This window comes from Hibiscus syriacus, unplaced genomic scaffold (assembly GCF_006381635.1).
Source record: "Hibiscus syriacus cultivar Baekdansim isolate YM2019G1 unplaced genomic scaffold, ASM638163v2 tig00109923_pilon, whole genome shotgun sequence".
In the NCBI taxonomy this organism is placed as follows: domain Eukaryota; kingdom Viridiplantae; phylum Streptophyta; class Magnoliopsida; order Malvales; family Malvaceae; genus Hibiscus; species Hibiscus syriacus.
In genome coordinates this window covers 224,303-244,982 of record NW_024062529.1, presented here as the reverse complement: position 1 = coordinate 244,982, position 20,680 = coordinate 224,303, and the positions used below count along the sequence as shown (strand labels likewise).

Below are 20,680 nucleotides of genomic sequence, written 5' to 3'. Positions count from 1 at the left end.
AAAAATAAATTGCAAAGGATGAATGAACTTGCACCAACTTGTTTTAAAAACGACCGCCATATTCTTCTTTATAGCAAAAAAAACACACATAGTTAAAGAGAAAATGGAGATGCGGGGTATCGATCCCCGTACCTCTCGCATGCTAAGCGAGCGCTCTACCATCTGAGCTACATCCCCACGTTGTCTCGCACTCATCTAATATTTAATATTTTCTTTTAAATAATCTTTTATATTGGCTTTTGAACATTAGATGAAGGCTTATCTTTAAAGTAAAACCAGTTTTTTACACTATTTTTTTTTAGTTACTACTTTTCTCATATTATGCCTTACCATTATCAGTTAAAAAGTGAACATATGATCTATTAGAACGCATAACATGACGTCTTTAATTAAAAGAAAATGAGTTAAAGTAACAAAAAAAATACATTTTAATGATAAAATTATCCAATTTTACACCGCCTAACCTCCTCCCACATACGCAAACTATCATCGGCAATGCTGCTTCTTTCCACATAATTGGTTATCAAACAAAATATCATTTCTTCTCCTCCACAGAGTATTCCAACCCTGATTTAACGTTGAGAAATCACCAGTATCATCCATGTTTACTTACAACCATTGTTTGAAAGGAAGGCTATTGAATTGTGAAACAGTGAAAGCTTTGTTTGCCTTATTATCTGCATCCAAGTTCTTCTAGCAGCTACGTAAAAAATGCTCTATATCCAGGTTTACTTTCAACCATTTTTTTGTGCTTCCCTTGTTTACCAATCAGTTTCTGCTTATTATTTTATTTAGTTACTTCATTATTATTATTGCTGTTGTTGTTAGATGTTGTTCTTATGATATGATCTTTACACAAATCTTAAACAATGCACATTTTTACAAATATCAATATACATTGTCCTCGCCGATTAATTGGCTAGTTACATAGCATATATCAGATTAACAAACTGAACAACATTAATTAGTTCCAAGAAGCTTTCCAATCGACCACAGGTTTTTGTTTGTCTGAATTTCATAATTATGTCATACGTATATTACAAGACAACTCGATCTATATCACAACGTACGCAGAGTTGGAAGAAACATCATAAATTCTATGTTTCTCTAAAGACAATCTGGTATGGTACTATTGCAGGAATGGAACAAACAATTGTCACCTTCCTTCCCCTTTGAATTCAGCAATATAAAACTTTCGAGCGTTTGTTGGTCAATTTTCCGGCCCTTAAATAGTGTTCTTACTCCTTTCCACATCTGCCGGAATCGGATACAATGGATGTCTGAGATTCTTCATTCGTGAAGGTGCTGCCTGTTATATCATCATAATCACCGTAAGTTAAATAACTTGGTTTTGTTTTAACAGTGCTCACTTCAATATCTCCAACGAGCATAGCAACGACACGAGACATGGACGGCCTCATAGACGGTGATGTCTGAGTGCATAAAAGTGCAACCCCTATCACTCGGAGAGCTTGGTATTCGTCGAACTTCGATAATGTTGGATCAAGCAGGCTCAAGAGTTGGTTTTTTTCATACAGGGTCCACACCTAGAGATATTGTAGAAACAAATTAATGATCAAGGTACTTGGAACAAATAGTACTGCAAATGGGAGATGTATCCTTTGGGATTACCCATTCAAGAAGATAGATTCTGTCTTCTTTTAATCTATTGTCAGAGTTCGGTCGACTGCTTAATATCTCCAAAGCAACAACACCAAAGCCGAAAACATCTACTTTCTCTGAAAGGTGTCCGCGCATTGCATACTCCGGTGCCAGATAGCCACTTGAAGATAATTACATTGCATTGGTGAATAATGGTTACTGATATCGTATGTTATTAAGGTAGTACCGGTGAACAAAAGCGTCGAGAGAACTTACATCGTTCCAGCAGCGCAACTGGTGATGTGCGTTTTCTTGTCATCGTAAAGCTTTGCCAATCCGAAATCAGATATCTTTGGGATGAGCTCTCCATCAAGCAATATATTACTTGCCTTGACATCCCTATGAACAATCCTTGGACTAGATTCCTCATGAAGATAAGCTAATCCTCTTGCAGTTGATAAGCAGATATTGAATCGAGTCGTCCAATCAAGATGCAGTTTATTTTTTCCTGCATTTGTAGTGTAATAAATCTCAAACAGTTGTTCATCAATCAGCAAATAATGGAAAGCATGAATTTTTAATTAGATTGTTCATATACCCCAGAGTGCCTGATCAAGGCTTTTGTTCACAAGATACTCGTAAACAAGAAGGCGCCGATTCCCTCCGATGCAGCACCCATGTAATTTGACAAGATTACGATGTTGCACGCCTGATATGGTAGCGATCTCGGTAACAAATTGTTCTTTCCCCTGGTTTGATGCTACTGAAAGTTGTTTCACAGCTATGATTCTCCCATCCGAAAGTATACCCTGAAGCATATACTATGATTTAGTAACATTCTGAGTAATTTCATCATTGTATAACAAGCATGTTAGCATGCTGAAAATGTTAACGACATCGTTTACCTTGTACACAGGTCCGAACCCTCCTTCTCCTAACTTGTTCGAAGGGCTGAAGTCTTTGGTGGCGGCTTTTAACTCGGAATAATTAAATGTGTTTGGCCTAGGACTGATGCCAAGAAGCACTGCAGAGTCAAGTAAGGAAATTAGTAACCTGGGAGTTGGAGCACAAAAATAAGAAAAAGAGACTTCTCTGATGTTCTTACATTCCTCCTCCTCATCTTCTCTTTTTCTCTTCACATAAATAATTGCAACTATAAGTATCAAAGCCAAAGCCGCAACAGAAACCGTAACACCAGCAATCAATTCCGTGTGGTTCGTACTAGGATCGCCTGACGGTGTCCCATTGACTCTGAAATCTGAAAACAAGATCAATGTATTAGAAACAAAGAACCGGAGAGAAGCATATGGAGCATATATAACACGAGGATTCATAAGTGTTTAAGGTGTCTTACTTGGAACAACACTAATAGCTGAAATGGACGAACCATAATAACCCTCTTCCGGTGTGTCGGAAGTCCCCTTACCGGCCCAAAACAAGTGAATTTCAAGATGGTTATCTGTTACATTAATAGTGAAATTCCTAGTTATTGCTCTCAAAACACCACCTGCCTCCTTTGATATATCAAAATCCCTTAATCGCCGAGTTCCCTGATCAAGCATCGATGATATATTATAGCAACAGCTATTTCTAAGAGTAAAATTATGTGAACAGAATTGTGATAATTGAAAACACTGCAAATAGGGACAATGGAAAGAACTATTTGGACATAGAATGATATGAATTTCTACTATAAATATAATATTACCTGAATATAAACATCAAAAACACGCCTTCCTAGACTATCCCAGGACTGTGAGTTTCGGTCGTGGAAACCCGTTTCTGCAAAGAACAACCTTATGGTATAGAGTCCAGTCTCAAGGCCAAGGCCATAGTATCTGAGTGATCCAGGGGACAGCCTTGAAGTCTGATACAGCGCCGGAGTGTTGGTACCTCTCACTTGTCCTCTGGTGTTCTCGACATATTGTTGATTCTTTCTATCTGCAAACAAGCCTACATTGCTAACTGCCCATTTCCGTGTACTGGTCATGTTAAATGCTGCTGCGCCTAGTCTGCTATCATCAGCCTCAAATAATATCCCATCAGATATCATCGCTGCTCCACCGCACTTAATCGAGAAGTTTGTATCTGCCAATGCCGACATTGAAAAATTTTAGCAAAGCATTAAGCATTGGTCAAGATTAAATCTTATAATTAAGAATTCAAAACCAGATACTGATTCAAAAGTTTTAGCTAGTACATTGTAGAGCATTTCTGGAGCATGGAAAGCTTCTTTGAAGGCATTCTAATCCTGGAAAAAGCCTGAGGAATTTCGAAACGATTTCTTGGTTAGGAAGTTCAAAAGAATTCTTTCAACAAAGTTTAGGAGATCAGAAAATTCGGTGGTGCAGGGCGATAACTCACCCTATGTTTGAGTTGTTAAGTGTGAAATTGTTGGCCACAAGGTTCCTACATAAAATTCCATGAAACAATTACTTCCATTTGAGCTGGTAAGTGAAGGAAGTATCCTGGTTTTAGATACATACAGTTGTAAGCTTGGATTTACCCAAGAAGGCAAGTTTCCTGACAGTAAATTGTATGATAAATCTCTGCATAGAGAAGTACATTAGTAGAAAATACGTATAGAGTAAAAATCTACTGCAAGAAGTATATCAAATGAAAGATGTTAATTTACATAGTCTGAAGAGCTTCACTCTTTTGGCTTGGAATGGAACCTGATAGGCTGTTATTTCCAAGAAACCTGACCATTTCAACTTGCATGAATGGGGGGAATTATATCAAATGAAAACCACAAGTCTTAAGCTGAGATTCTTCAAGTATTGAAGGGGATGGTTTTCATCTTTTTTGTTGCTTACAGGTATTCGAGAGAATTCATAGTGAATAAACCGCTTGGAATTTGGCCTGTTAAGTTGTTGAAGCTCAAATCTCTGGAACAAAAAGAAATTAGAAACATGAAACAAGCGAATATCATGAATTACTGAAGCAGTTAACTTTTGGATAAAACTTACAGCTTTTCTAAAGACTGTAATTCCGTGATGTAAGATGGAAAAATACCATTGAGCATGACATTTCTTAGAACCCTATAGGAAATCAAAAGAAAGGATAGATAAATTATATAAAAACATTTCATCTTTCTTCCCCTGAAAGCAGATGAATATAAGAAGAGTGTGGTTAACTCACAATTCAGTCAAGTTCTTCAGGTTTCTTATGAAATCAAGAGAAGAACTCCTGTTGTATATATCGCCGATTCGCCTACATGATAAACAAGCATTAAAAACAAGTATGTGTATACATATAGACATATGCATGCATGCATGTATCGTGCATGAAAATGTGAACAGAGGAAAATAAGCAAGATATCTCTACTTACAAAGAAGACAATGAGGTTAGATTTGCAAGGCTGGATGGTATTGGACCATCAAAAGAATTCCCTTCAAATCTCCTGTATAAATATTTGGCAGACTGGTCAATCTGATGAAAAATCTAAACAAAGCTAATTAAGAAGAGAACTTATATGAAGATTATAAACCAAGATGTTTGATGAGTTACAATGAACTAAGCCTTGTCCAGTTATTGCCAACAAAATCTGGTATTGTGCCTGTGAATGCATTGTCCGATGCCCACCTGAAATTCGATCGAGCTTACTGTTAATAAGGTGATTTTCCGGACCAAGAGGGAGAAAAGGCAATAAGCATAAAGAAGGGTCTTTCTTACACAAGTTGCAGTCGTTCAATGTTAGCAAATGTTGAGGGAATCTCACCACTGAATCCACAACTGTTAATGTATCTGCCAAATTTTCATAAACCAATGGATGTCATAATTTCATAGGGTAATCTTGTAAAGACAATCATGTACATCCCCCTACAGAGAACTAAAGAAAGTTGAAACTTACAGTTTTTCAAGGTTAGCTAAATTACCAAGCTCAGGAGGCAGTGTTCCAGAGAAATTATTATTACTCATAGACCTGCATCATATTGATCCACATATAATTTGCTTAAAAAACAGAACTAGTTTATCCTTTATAATGGTGACAAAAAGAGTTAGTTCAGAGTTCCTCAAATTCTTACAGCAGAGATAAATTCTTGAGATTTCCAAGCTCCTTGGGAATGGGTCCAGATAGAACATTTTGGGCAATTGACCTATACAAAGTAAAATAATTAAACAAAAAATTATTCTATGAATGTTGTTTCAAATCTGGTTATCTGATTATCTGTGGTACTCACAGTGTCTCTAATCTGGACATATTTCCAATGAATGCTGGCAAAGGACCAGAGAAGAAGTTCTTATCAATCGTCCTGCATCACCATACAATATGAATTATTACAGACAATCAGACATTATAAAACCTGTAATCATTTGGAAAACATGTCTAGAAAATAGAGAGGGAAAAGAATGAAAGAACATTCTTACAATTCTGTCAGAAAAGGCAAACCTAAGATCTCCTCTAGTATCACCCCCTGTATATTTAGAGCAAATACCCTCCTGATGAAAGTGTTTAAAACGTGTAAAATATTAATACAAATGATATATTAGACATCCCCAAAAGGCCATTGATGCTGTCTATCGATACAAATTGCTTCCAAGGTTCTTGTTTACAGGTTGAAAGGCCGAATAGTCACAAACAATGTTATTGTTGCACATGAACTAGTTTTTTTATAGGAATTGAAGGCCTCACTAAAAACCCCCTTCATGATTGAGGAACTCAAATGAGTTCTTTTACCAGAGGAAGGAGGTAAAGAGTGCCTTATACTTCATTAATAAGAACATAAGATTACAACATCAATAAAAGACCTTTGCAAATAAACGTAAAAACCCAAAATAAGATACCCCTAAACACACTGTAATTAACCAATAGCAGACTTAGCCAACCCATCAGCCTCAATATTGACTATCCTTACAACCCATCTAATAATATCCTCCATTTCTTTAAGCTTAACTACTATATCCCTGACAATACAGACAAAAAGATGGGGACACAAAGTTCCATTCTTAACCCACTCCACTACCAATTTACAGTCTATTTCTATAATCAACCGACCTTTAATTCCTTGTCTCACTGCATCAAAGAAATGTAATCCCTTCTAAACAGCCTTTAACTCCATCAAAATAGGCGGACCCGGACCAGTAGCTTCTATAAAAGAGCCTAAAAAAAGACCTTCCTCATCTCTTAGAATGCCCGCAACTCCACTGCTCTTCCAATCAGAACTTGTAGCTGCATCCACATTCAATTTAACCCAGCCCTTAGGAGGGGGGAACCAAGGGATGGAAGTGACAATCGATTTGTTAAATGGGAAACAAGAATCCCCAAGGGAAGGGTCACTGATAAGAGAATTCAAAGAAACAACCGAGTCAACAAACTTAACTAAGAACCAAGATGCAAGCCTTACTCTTGCTAGAAAAAATAGGTTTGTTTGGTCAAAAGTCCCTCTTTCAAAGACAATATCATTTATAGCTTTCCAAACAGTCCAGTTAACAACAACAAGAATTAACTTCCAAATAGAAGAGTTAGGATTAAGTTCTTCCCGAGCTTGGAGGAACTTCTGCGCATTTTCATGAAGAACCAAACTAAGACTCCAATACTGCACAAATTTATTCCAAAGTGACCAAACGACAGCACAAGAGAAAAATAAGTGTGAAGAAGAATCATCAACCAAATTACAAAGAGGACAAGACAAACCTGCAATACCCGTAACCCCTCTTTTAACCAGTTCAGTCCTCACTGGCAGCTTTTGAATAACAACCTGCCACAAAAAAAATTCAACTCTTGGTGACACCAATCCTTTCCATATGATTTTCTTCCAAAAAGAGCTCTCTTGGGAAGAAGAGCTACATAATTTCACACAAGAATTAACAGTATAAACACCAGCCTCGTCTCCTTTCCAAATCATACCATCGATAGATTCTCTCGACAGACAGAAATTAGAAATGATAGTCATCATATTAGCCCACTGTTCAAATTCCCAATCTGCCAAACTACTTCTCAACTGGATATTCCAAATCCATCCCAAAGAACTAAACTCGCCAAATTCAATTAGTTTACCACACTGATTTGAAGAAATAACAAACAACCTCGGAAAGGAGACCTTAAGCGGGCAGTCCATTGCCCATTTGTCCTGCCAAAACCGAATAAACTGGCCACTACCAACTTGAATTTTGCACATGCTACGAAACTTAGAGCCAAATGAATTTTCTTTAAAATGAGAATTCACCACAGACCTCCAAATCCAAGAAGCTTGAGCTAGAATTTTGTTGTTAAACAATAATGAAAAAGGATCTAGATTGTATTTAGAGCATACCAACCTCCTCTAAACAACATTCTTATCATTTGGAAACCTCCAAGACCACTTTCCCAAAAGGGCTATGTTCATAATACTAACGTCGATCACTCCCAAACCCCCCTCATCCTTAGATTTGCACACATTGGGCCAACTAACCCAATGGATCTTATTTTTCTCCGTCCCACCTCCTCATAAGAAGTTAGACATAATTGAGTTGAGTTTAGAATTAACCGAAGAGGGAATTTTGAAAAGAGACAAGAAGTAAGTTGGGAGTGAACAAAGAACCGATTTAATCAAAACTAACCTCCCTGCCAATGAAAGAGTGGTAGCTGTCCAACCTGCCAGTTTCTTGCTAAAATTTAAGACAACAGGATCCCAAAGAGAGGCAGAATTCCGAGTTGCACCAAGCGGCAAGCCTAAATAGTCAGAAGGAAAATTCCCCACTGCACACCCAATTGACGACGCCCACTCCTCAACCTCCTCTAAAGCCGTATTAACACCAAATAACTTGCTTTTCTTAAGATTCAATTGCAGCCCAGACATGACATCAAACACCCTTAAGACCCTCTTAACATTAGAAATCTGAGTTTTGGAAGCCCTAAGAAAATAATAAGATCATATGCAAATTGCAGATGAGATAAATTAAAAGCATTTTCCTTCCTCCCAATCTGCAGTCCACAAAACAGACCCTCAGAGACTGCTTTAAGAAGCAGTAAATTTAGGAGTTCCCCAACTAAGTTGAATAGGAGAGGAGACAGAGAACAACCTTGTCGGAGACTTCTTTTCTTGTGGTCCTAATAAGGGATTTACACTTAAAACTTGATATGAATAAAACTTGTGACAGAGTGAGATGAGATTATGTACATGCTTAATAAGTAGTATTGATATATATTTTGATATAATCACCTATTATTCGATTAATTCAGATTCAGTACTATTGAAAGCTCGTTATGGAATGATTCTCTAGACCTAACTTGTTCTATTCAAAATATCATAATTTGAACTCTCGATATTATTTAAGAGACTTGATGTCTCGTTTTGTCAGACCAACCGATGGTAAGTAAAGTTTTAATATTGGTAGTTTGCATAAGTTGCAAATTCAGTTCATGCTGAAAAGTAAATGTAAAATTGATAAAATTAGAGTATGAAGACTTAATTCATAATCCATATATGTTAGAAGGACTAACAGAAAAATTTAACAATTGTAACCTTTCAACTTAATACTAGTTATGAGTATGAAACAGGCTTGCTCTCGGATCAAATTAGCCTTATTTTAAATGTTACATAGTATAACAATTGTAAACGCTAAACAGGTAGAGTACTGCAGAAGAGAGAAAAAGAGTAGAGTGCATACATTCGAGTAATGTGGCAAACAGTGCCACCGTTGAAAGAACAATCACATCTGATAGTAGGGTTATTGGCAGGATCCTGAAACACAGCATCACTATGGTTGCGAGCAGACCCACTGCATGGCTCTCCACTGATGTTCCATGAATTCACTGCTTGTGTATTCCATTGTTGGAAGATCGAGTTCAACGCCCTCACTGTTTCCCCATCGGTTAAACAATCGGCAAAACCAGAAATTCATGTTAAAAGAACATCAAAATTTAATTCAGAAGAGAGTACCTTCAGAAGGATCGGTGGTGGCGTTCTGGGCTTCAATGAATTTGGTGAACCAAAACAAAACAACCCAGAAGAATAACAAGTATGAAAACGCCTTCATCTTCAACCTTAAAATCCACTGTTTTTTGTTCTTCAGTGAAAGGATTTCTGCAAGCAAATTGCCACCGTGTTTAAGTGGTCAACTCGACCATCATTGTACCCAAAATTTCTGCAACTTTGATTAATCAAAAGTCCACTTGAAGATTAAATTAAAGACGCCGAAAGAATAAACAATCAAACACTCGTCCTCAACAACTACCGCCTTGTCTACTGTTCAACGATGTCTTCATCATATTCCGAGTTATATAAATTCATGATGACTCGGTTGCCTTTGTCGTCGTCTTCATTTATGAATTTATTTTTTTGCTTACCAACTGCTTAACCTTGATGGTGCCATGTGAATAGTGTGAACGGCACTGCCCCCAAGTTTTTCTTGGTATAACAACCTTTTAGTTTTAAGTAATTTGAAAAGTAGAGAATTGATCATACATATGTATTTTGTTTACTATAGATTTTCTTTTTCTTAAATTCATAGGGCTTTATCTATCGATAATTTATTTAATGACATTTCCCTCCATGTGGGTCCCTATAAGATTTCTACATTAATAATTCCTGTGTATGCATGCATGCACGCGGGCTTTAAAAAAAGTCTAAACTGAGAAAAAAACAAATCAGCTTTCTCAGGAAACTTCCTTAGAAAGTGACAGAGCACCGAACCATTAGAACACAAGAGAAGACCCGGTAAATAACGGGTATATTTTAGCGGTAAAATGATTTTTTATGAGTTAATTATATTACATATTTTTAAAAAATATGATTATAATTTTAAATTAACTCTTATTCTTAAATTTTTAAATATTTTAATTTTATTTTTAGATTATGATTTTATTATAAATTAATTCTCATATTTTTTAATATTTTAATTTCATCTTTAAATTAGGACTTTCATTCTAAATTAATTTTTAAATTTTTTAACGTTTCGATCTCATTTCAAGTTATCAGATAAAACTATTAAACCAAGCTCTATTATTACATTTTTTTTAAAAATAGGTTGAACTATGGTTAAAATTAATTATATATTTAGATGGATTTGGAAATAAAATTAAAATATTTAAAACTTTATTGACCAATTTAGAATGAGAGTCTTAATTTGAGCATGAAATTAGAATGTTTAAAAATTTAAAGACTAATTTAAATGAGAGACATCATTTGATGATGTATTAAAATATTTAAAAGTATAAGGATCCATTTAAAATGAGAATCATAATTTAAAAATATTTAATTATCTCTAATTTATCGATTTAATTTTTTATCATATTTATTATTTTTAAACTTTAGTTTTATTAATTTAATTCAAATATAATAAAATAATAACAAACGAAAGAGGCTCAAAGACAAACTAAGATTCTTACAACAAAATCCATAGATAAAATATACATTACCCCTTAATCAAAAATGATAAATTTGTATATTAACCCTTGATTTATTTAGTAACCTTGCGCTCCGTGTGCGTCCCTATAAAATTATAACACGTATACATTGATTTTCTAAAGTTAACATTTATTTACTGAACTCTGGTCAAGCTTAAATGTGAAAGCCATGAAATCATTTTAAATATTTTTATATTTTATTATTAAAAATTTACAGTTTTATAAAATATCATCCTTAACATAAAATTTCACATCCTTCGGCACGGAACCATGCACGAAAGTTGGTCGACTCACAATATATTAATCTTTTCTTCATCATTTTCTTTTGTTTATATTGATCATGGTGCACTGGCAATTCTCTTGTCCTCATTAGTTAGTTGCTATATAAAATACATATATATAAATATATGTTGATAAGAAGAGGACGTAAGAATCTATATAGACGAAAGGACGAAGACAAAGGCATCCGAATCATCTTGATTTCCATAAGTCAAAGTACGATTTCAGCAGCAGTAGTTGTTGACGATAACGGTTTAATTATTTATTTTGTTTCGGCATATTTTGTGGTGTTGACTTGAGCTGTGCATTTCTACAAAATTGAAGGTTAGGTAAAAGCTGGGGTTATATATTGTGGTCCTGTTACTAATTCCCATCGGAGAATACGGTGGAGATTTGATCTCGAGCTTAGAAGTAAGTGAAAAACGAACACGATTCCCAGGTTGAAGATGAAGCCACGACGACTGTGTTCTTGGGAAGGCTGGCTCTACTTCTTGTTGCTGGTTGTTTTGTTTTCATGCAACCAATCCATTAATGCCCAGACTAGTGCCACTGCCGCCACCGATCCCTCCGAAGGTACTTTTTCCTCTCCGTCTCGTTTCAGTGACAGGACTGTTGTTTTTCGGCTTTCGTGGTTTAATTCTTTTTCAAGCCCCTATAAGTTTAGAAATCTTTTAAATTAAGCTTTGGCTCCCCATCTTTTTATTTAATTATATTTTAACTCTTTATCAGTTTTGAAATTAGATGAATTAAGTCATAACCACATTTTTTTTGGTTTAAATATTTTTTAGTCCTGCTAATTTCGATCCTAAACAATATGATTGTCAAAGAATCATCCTAATTTTGTCACTGTAGCCATTTGTGTATGATTTTGTCAAATATCCAAAACCATATACTATGTAGCTAAATTCTAGTATATCATTTAATCAAGAAATTATAACCTAAATATGAAATTTTCATAGTATTTAAATAAAATAAAAAAGGTCAACAACCGTTATGAGTAATTACTCTTACTTGACACCTCCTGTGGGTTCAATACTCATTGGGAGTAAAATTATCCTTCCATATAAAATGTTCAAGAAAAGAATAAATTGCACTCATAGTCATTAAATTTTTAAAACATTTTCATTTTGGTCATTGACCCGTCACACTTAGAACTCCTTATAAAGAGATTCAAGGTTTAATCACCGAACCAAGTTCTTAACATATTCTTCACAAAATAATATTTGAAGAATGGTCTTATACCACTGAACCCTAGCTCTAGCATCTGGTTCATCCTCTTTGCTATGTCTATTGCTTCAACGTCACCCGCGTCTCCTTTAACTGCTTCTTCCTTTCAAAATATTGGGAGCTTGTGGCACAGCAAACTTAATCTCATCCCATCTGCCTTGCAGCAGCTACTAGGTAGCTGATAAATCCCACCCCAACCTAAGCCTAAACTTCATATTTTTATTATTTAATAATCAATAAGATGGTGACAAATAACATTAATATATTAAAAAATGACATATATACATACTAATTCAGTTGTCCTTGACATTTGGACGTACCATATCAGCTTTCGTTAATGGTATCGGCGACTAAAATGAATGTTTTTCTTAATATCAGTAACTCTAATGAAAGTTTTTCGATTCCAGTGACCAAAGTGAAAGCATCCTAAAAGTTCAGTGATCATCAATCTAGTTTAGCCTAAAACCCCACTCCTTCTTATTTAATTACCCTCATTTTTAACAGGTGAAAGATGTATACATTTCTTTTATACACATTGGTAGGTGCAACAAATTCTAATTATATTAAAAAAACTATTATTTTTCACTCACATGCGATTCACACAAATTCTAGGTAATTTTAAACTCTTTTCTGGTCATCAATGTCAATAGTAATCACAAATTTCGATAAACTTTAATCACCTAACCTGATTGTTTTTTCCCCACCAATTGTTTAATGAATGGTGGAACAGTGAGAGCACTAAATTCAATCTTCCAACAATGGGGTCTACAAGCTCTGGATACATGGAACATCAGTGGAGAGCCATGCAGTGGAACTGCTCTCACCGCAAGCGATTCCGAGTTCGAGGATCCTTCTAATAACCCTGCTATCCAATGTGATTGTTCTTTCCAAGGTGGCACCGTTTGCCACATCACTAGCCTGTATGCTTTTTGCTCTCTCTTACGCTTAAAGTTAAGGCCAATCCATGCATGTTAATGGCCTTTGGGGAAGTCTAATCACAATTAATATCTTATTTTTAGTACTAATATCTTGCATGTTTTGAATTGTTTTTATCAGGAGGGCGTTTGATCTAGATAGACGAGGAGTGATACCAGAGGAGCTCTTGCAGTTGCCCTTTCTGTATTACTTGTAAGAATGTTATTACTTTGAATATACATAAATATTAAATTTAGTCTCAAACGTTTACTCAAATAAATACTCTCAATGTTTTAATTTTTAGTCAAAATAGCATTGTTGGATGGAAATCATTAGTTGACTAACGGTCAACGTATGTTACGAACATGACATTTCTACATGTGTTTAATTGTTGACATGAGATATGGTATGTCATCACTTTAGATATATAGTATATGTCACCTCATCATTTTAGATGACGTGACACATATCATATCATTATTTTAGTGATGTTGCACGTGACATATCAGTAATTAAGCACATGTGGAAATGTAACATCAATAACGTACTTGGACTGTTAGCCAGTTAATGATTTTCATCCAATTGAGACTATTTGATTAAAAATTGAAACATTAGGTATTAAAATGTTAAAGAGAGAATAGAAACCAAAATGACTATTTGAATAAACATCGAGCTAATTTTCTTATAATGTTTTTGAATATTTAGTTTTAGGGTATTGAATATAATGATTTATATTGTATGGTGATGCAGGAAGATTGATAGGAACTTCTTCACTGGTCCTTTGCCAGCATTCATTGGAAACATGTCTAGATTAGGGTTACTGTGAGTAGTCAACAGATATAATCTAATAAAAGCATTTCATTTTTGGGTTATTTATTTGATTATTTTTACTTTGAATAGGTCACTTGCACAAAATGATTTCTCTGGACCTATTCCAAAGGAGCTTGGAAATCTCAAGGAGTTATTTATGCTGTAAGAGTTGAAGGAACTCTGAACTAATTCTGCTTTTAAGAAAATTTCACTAGTAAAATCATGTGGATCAATATCATGCAGGTCTTTGGGAAATAATAATTTCTCTGGAATAGTGCCTCCAGAACTTGGTAATTTAGTCAAGCTTGAAGAACTGTAAGTTCTTTCTTTAGTTCTCTGTAGGGGGGTGTACAGTCATGATTGTCTTTACAATGTTACCCTATGAAATTGTAACAACAATTGGTTTATCGAAATTTTGCAGATACATTAACAGTTGTGGATTCAGTGGTGAGATTCCCTCAACTTTTGCTAACTTAGAACGACTGCGAATCGTGTACGAAAGACCCTTCTTTGTGCTTATTGCTTTCTCTGTCTCGGTCCTGCAATTCGCCTTAGTAACAGTAAGCTCTGTTGACTTTCAGGTGGGTATCGGACAACGCATTCACAAGCAAAATACCAGACTTTGTTGGTAACTGGACAAGGCTAACATCATTGTAATACATCGAAACATCTTCGTTGTAATCTTCATATAAGTTGTATCTGAATCAGACATCAAGAAGGATAGCTTTGCCTCGATTTTTCATCAGATTGACTAGTCTGTCAAATGTTTATACAGGAGAATGGAAGGAAACTCTTTTGATGGTCCAATTCCATCCAGTTTTGCAAATTTAACCTCATTGACTTCTTTGTAAGTGGAGACATCTTTGTCTGCATATTCATGTACGTATGTACGCATACATATAATCTGTTTTTCTATTCATATATCATGTAGGCGAATCGGCGATATATACAATGGGAGTTCTTCTCTTGATTTCGTAAGAAATCTGGTGAACTTGAATGATTTGTGAGTTAACCATACACTTTACATTCTCTATTCATATGTTTTCTTGTTTCTGGGGAAAAAAGATGATATGTTGTTATCTAAATTTATGTAATTAACATATTTATTTTTCTATGTTGTCTCGACCTGTAGAGTTATAAGAAATGCCATGCTCACTGGTATTTTTCCATCTTATATCACGGAATTACAATCTTTACAAAAGCTGTAAGTTTTATCTAAAAGTTAACTGCTTAAGTAGTTTATGATATTCACTTGTTTCATGCTTCTAATTCCATTTTGTCCTAGGGATTTGAGTTTCAACAACTTAACAGGCCAAATTCCAAGCACTTTGTTCACTATGAATTCTCTCAGATACTTGTAAGCAACAACAACAACAACAAAAACCAAAATCTCAGCTTAAGATTCATGGTTTTCACTTGACATGATTCATCTCTTTCATGCAATTGAAATGGTCAGGTTTCTTGGAAACAACAGTCTATCAGGTTCCATTCCAAGCCAAAAGAGTGGTACACTTCAGACCATGTACGTCATTCTATCTCACCAACTTATTTAGAGAACCATCCGATAGAAAAAGCAGTTAAAATTTCCAGATTCTGGCAATCTATTCATACTCCATACTCACTTTGTGCTAATATACTTGTAAATGCAGAGACTTATCGTACAACTTTCTATCAGGAAACTTGCCTTCTTGGGTGAACTCAGGCTTACAACTGTATGTATCTTCAACCAGGATACTTCCTTTACTTACGTTTGCTTCCTAATTTTAACACCAATAAGAGCTTGTTTCATGGAATTTTATGTAGGAACCTTGTGGCCAACGACTTAAGACTAAGCAGATCAAACACAAGGTGGGTTATCATCCTGCAGCTTACCTGATTTTCCTGTCTCCTGTAAATTTCTTGAAAGAATTCTGTTACTTCTATGAAAAGAAATGTTTGCTATTATTTCTGCTATGCAATGCTTTCTCTTAATTTCCTAATCAAGAAATCATTTCGAATTTCCTCAGGCATTTTCCAGGATTAGATTGCCTTCAAAGAAGCTTCCCATGCTTTAGAAATGCTCCAAGATGTACTCTCTAAAACTTTGGAACCAAAACCTGTCGACTAGGTCTTAATGCTTTACTAAAATATTTCAATGTCGGCATTGGCAGATGCAAACTTCTCGATCAAGTGTGGTGGACCGGCGATGATATCTGATAGGATATTATTTGAGGCAGATAATAATCCCCTTGGTGCTGCAACGTTTAACGTAATCGGTACACGGAAATGGGCAGTTAGCAATGGAGGCTTGTTTGCAGATAGTTCGAATCCACAGTATGCAAGAAACACCATAGTACAAGTGAGAGGTACCAACACTCCGGGGCTGTATCAGACTTCAAGGCTATCCCCTGAATCACTCAGATACTATGGCCTAGGCCTTGAGAATGGACTCTATACCATAAGGTTGTTCTTTGCAGAAACGGGTTTCCCAGCCCCAAGCTCACAGTCCTGGAAGAGTGTAGCAAGGCGTGTTTTCGATGTTTATATTCAGGTCTCAAACCATTCTAAGCTGTATTAATTCATTCCATCCCCTCTATTTGCAGTGTTTTTATGATCATAACTTTATTCGCATAATTTTACACTTGGAACTACTTAACTCCTACAATATCTTAAATACGCATTGTCAGGGAACCCGGAGATTAAGGGATTTCGATATATCAAAGGAGGCTGGTGGTGTTAATACAGCAATAAATAGGAATTTCACCGCCAGTGTAACTGAGAACCACCTTGAAATTCACCTGTTTTGGGCTGGTAAGGGGACTACTGGCACACCAGAAGAGGGTACTTACGGTCCATCCATTTCGGCTATTAGTGTCGTTCCAAGTAAGACACCATAACACTAATGAATCCTCATGTAATGTGTGCTTCGTGTACTTATCTTTGATTCTATGTGTCTAATACACCTATTTTGTTCCTCAGATTTCAAACCAACCGTCAGTGGATTACCACCAGGAAATCCTAAAGGGAAGAACCGCACAGCATTGATCGCTGGAGTTACGGTTCCTGTTGTGGTATTGGCTTCGATACTTATGCTCACAATTATTTATGTGAAGAGAAAGAAAGAAGATGAGGAGGAGGAGGGTAAGAGCATTAGTTTATAATATAACATATATTATTTGGTTATTCATTGTATATCAGAAAACAGGTAACATCTAATCATACTTGACTGTGCAGTGCTTATTGGCATCAGCCCTAGACCGAATACATTTAGTTATTCCGAGCTAAAAGATGCGACTCAAGACTTTAGTCCTTCGAAGAAGTTAGGAGAAGGGGGATTTGGACCTGTGTACAAGGTGAACAATGTCTAATATTTTTAGCAATGCTAACTTGCTTGTCATATAACAACGAAACGACCGGAAGAGGATGATTTATTACACTGTGTTACTAAATCTTAGTATGCTTTAGGGTACACTGCCTGATGGGAGAGTTGTTGCTGTGAAACAACTTTCATTATCATCAAACCAGGGGAAAGAACAATTTGTTACTGAGATAGCTACCATATCAGCGGTGCACCATCGCAATCTCGTCAAACTATACGGGTGCTGCATCGGAGGAAATAGTCGACTCCTCGTTTACGAGTATCATGTGAACAAAAGCCTTGATCAGGCACTCTGGGGTATGAGAACCTTCTAATATAATATGCTTTCCATTCTTTGTTGATTGTTGAACAATTGTATCAGATTCATTGCACTAAAATGCAGGAAAAAATGGCCTGCATCTCGATTGGCCAACCCGCTTCAATATCATCTTATCGACTGCAAAAGGGCTAGCTTATCTTCATGAGGAGTCTAAGCCAAAGATTGTGCATAGGGATGTCAAGGCAAGCAATATTTTGCTTAACGAAGAACTCTGCCCAAAAATATCTGATTTCGGGTTGGCAAAGCTTTATGATGACAAGAATACACACGTCACGACTCGCGCCGCTGGAACCATGTAAGACCTTTCGACCTGTTTTTCATTGGTCCTGCCTTGGTAGCATGTCCATAAACATCAATCACCAATGAAATGTAATTATCTTGAAGTGGCTACCTGGCACCGGAATACGCAATGCGTGGGCATCTTACAGAGAAAGTAGATGTTTTTAGCTATGGTGTTCTTGCTTTGGAGATTATAAGTGGTAGACCAAACTCCGACAATACATTAGAAGACGAAGAAGTTTATCTTCTTGAATGGGTAAATCCAGAAGCATAATTTACCTTTTGCATCAGTCTGTTCAAGAATATTGTTAAATATGAATAATTTGTTCTTACAATGCTTCTAGGCATGGACCCTGCATGAAAATAACCAACTATTGAGCCTGCCCGATCCAAGATTAGCGGAGTTCGACAAAGACGAAGCTCTGCGAGTGATGAAGGTGGCACTTTTATGCACTCAAGCATCTCCGTCGATCCGACCGCCCATGTCTCGTGTCGTTGCTATGCTTTCAGGAGATACTGAGGTGAACAATGTTACAACAAAACCAAGTTATATAACTGACTGGGATTTCAAGGACATAACAGAAGCCTTCGTGAATGGAGAAACACAAACATCCATTGGAACCGATAACAGCAGAAGCGAAATCAAGAGTAGGAGCAAGACTATTTCAAGTCTGGATGATCAATCAACGCTTACTACTGAATTCAGGGAGACTATTGCAGAAGGAAGGTGAGAGTTGTTTGTTCCATGTCTTGAAAAATACATACAACTTTGGTACATTTCATTTGTTGTTTCTTCAACTCTGCCTACTGAATTTGTAGTTCTAGAAACTATAATTTCTATATAGAGTGACGTGTTGTAATAAACGTGTAACATATTATAACATTCATAATAAAATACATAAATTAACAAAGAAGTTTTTACTTTTTTTTTCTTATTTATTAGTTCGATGTGATTGATAGGTAGTATTTAATTTGGGGTAAATATAAAATAAGTATATATTCAAATATAATTTTTATTTATCTTAAATTTATAATTATTTAAAAATAAATTGTGAAAAAAATTAATTTAATTTAAAAATATAAATTCTTAAACTTGTTTTTATTTTTAAACATTTCACTTACTACAATTTAATATATATATATTTATATATAATTTAGTTATTATATTTTTTATTTCCTATAATTTAAAACAAGATATATAAAAGATTTTACAATCTAATAATAAATGTTGGATTTACCCTAGTTGTTGAGGTGTACCTACTCTCATTGGAGAGTTAATTTTTTGAATTAAATTAAATTTTAGATTAAATTGATAGAATATGTAAGTATTAAGGATGATATATATATATTTATATCAATTTTATTAATTATTAAGTCAATACTTTATTAAATATTAATGGTAAAATCACTTAAATAGTTGTGATATTATATTATCAAAACTAAAAGTACGATGATCATCAATCGTATAATTTAGTGGTCATTTGATAGTTTACTTATTTATTTATTGACATTTCCTCTCATGTGCGTCCCTATGAGATTTCTAAATTAATAACTCATATGCATGCATGCATAGATTAAGAGGTTTTAATCTTTAGTTAAAATAACTTTTGTTGGATGTAAATCGTTTAGTTGACTAACAATTAACAAATATGTGACTTTTTTGATATGTATTTTGTTGATTACATATATGTGTCAGGTCACTTAAAGTGATAACGTGACATATTCTATGTCATCTAAAGTTTTTGAATTTATGTGACTTTTTGACGCATAGTTTTGAATTTTTTTGATTTCTCGATGATGAAACGTATTCTTCCATATTTTAACAGTGGAGAAGTTGTGGACGAATCAAGTTGTATATCTTAATTCTACGTTGGTCGCATGATAAATAGTATAAGATCATTGTGGTTTGTGATTTCACGAGTTTTGGATTTAAGGTTTATCGATACCTTAAGTGATCAAATAATACGTCAAATAATAGTAATTGCAGCGTTGACATGACACAAAGATGTTGTCAAATAATAGTAATTGACTAGGGTAATTACAAGTGGTAGTATATGCTCTAGAAACTCTCAATTATTTGACATTGAATACTCAAATACCCTATAGTTTATGGTGCTCGAACTCGGAATCTCTAGAAATAACAACCACCCATTTAATCATTGAGATAACTTGATTTTTAATTTTAACCTATTTAGAATATACTATAATTAAAATATTATTTGGGATTAATTAAAATATGAGTATCTAACGTATGTCTCCCATTAATTTTATGTATCTATTTCCTTTGTTAATGTAGGTTTTTAACGTTCTAAAGTTATAACAATCGTTAAATAAATAGGTTATCCAATCATTGTTTAACACGTAAAGTATTTTTAAATTTCTTTTATTTTTTAAAAATATCCTCTGTAAAATTCCTAAATAACCTAAAATCCTTAAACCTTCTAAATCTCTAAATCTAAATCTTAAAGTCACATGTCACCATCGAATCAGCCACCACTGGTCACCCCTTCTATCAATAAACTCTTACGGGTTGGTCACCTCCTTGTTGTTGTACGACGTC

General features: G+C 35.0%; 2 protein-coding genes and 1 non-coding gene across 5 annotated transcripts; 1 reads left to right on the top strand and 2 right to left on the bottom strand.

Moving 5' to 3' along the window:
• Window positions 1–104: 104 nt before the first annotated feature.
• TRNAA-AGC lies at window positions 105–177 on the bottom strand. Its single transcript has one exon. It is a non-coding gene; the product is annotated as a tRNA-Ala (tRNA).
• An 826-nt stretch (window positions 178–1,003) lies between these two features.
• On the bottom strand, window positions 1,004–9,890 carry LOC120210313 (probable LRR receptor-like serine/threonine-protein kinase At1g56130). Of its 2 annotated transcripts, none has more exons than XM_039209074.1 (24): window positions 9,468–9,890; window positions 9,196–9,385; window positions 5,974–6,045; window positions 5,787–5,858; window positions 5,631–5,702; window positions 5,456–5,527; window positions 5,278–5,349; window positions 5,113–5,187; window positions 4,934–5,005; window positions 4,744–4,815; window positions 4,572–4,643; window positions 4,419–4,490; window positions 4,238–4,303; window positions 4,089–4,151; window positions 3,967–4,011; window positions 3,803–3,864; window positions 3,311–3,690; window positions 2,957–3,152; window positions 2,708–2,860; window positions 2,508–2,626; window positions 2,201–2,423; window positions 1,879–2,110; window positions 1,633–1,783; window positions 1,004–1,547 (listed from the first exon to the last, which is right to left on the bottom strand). In XM_039209074.1, the coding sequence occupies exons 1-24, from the start codon at window positions 9,562–9,564 to the stop codon at window positions 1,239–1,241; spliced, it is 3,009 nt and encodes a 1,002-aa protein (XP_039065005.1). In that variant the 5' UTR covers window positions 9,565–9,890; the 3' UTR covers window positions 1,004–1,238. The 2 variants fall into 2 exon arrangements, with proteins under 2 accessions (XP_039065005.1, XP_039065006.1); XM_039209075.1 differs by having other exon boundaries at window positions 2,201–2,411; window positions 9,468–9,888.
• A 1,645-nt stretch (window positions 9,891–11,535) lies between these two features.
• Window positions 11,536–19,043, top strand: LOC120210312 (probable LRR receptor-like serine/threonine-protein kinase At1g56130). Of its 2 annotated transcripts, none has more exons than XM_039209073.1 (24): window positions 11,536–11,785; window positions 13,170–13,359; window positions 13,496–13,567; window positions 14,105–14,176; window positions 14,255–14,326; window positions 14,408–14,479; window positions 14,586–14,657; window positions 14,746–14,817; window positions 14,940–15,011; window positions 15,096–15,167; window positions 15,297–15,368; window positions 15,450–15,521; window positions 15,621–15,686; window positions 15,814–15,876; window positions 15,968–16,012; window positions 16,171–16,232; window positions 16,315–16,694; window positions 16,831–17,026; window positions 17,123–17,280; window positions 17,377–17,496; window positions 17,609–17,819; window positions 17,905–18,136; window positions 18,226–18,376; window positions 18,465–19,043. In XM_039209073.1, exons 1-24 carry the CDS (start codon window positions 11,659–11,661, stop codon window positions 18,849–18,851), a joined length of 3,108 nt encoding a protein of 1,035 aa, XP_039065004.1. In that variant the 5' UTR covers window positions 11,536–11,658; the 3' UTR covers window positions 18,852–19,043. The 2 variants fall into 2 exon arrangements, with proteins under 2 accessions (XP_039065004.1, XP_039065003.1); XM_039209072.1 differs by having other exon boundaries at window positions 17,123–17,284; window positions 17,378–17,496.
• Window positions 19,044–20,680: the final 1,637 nt, after the last annotated feature.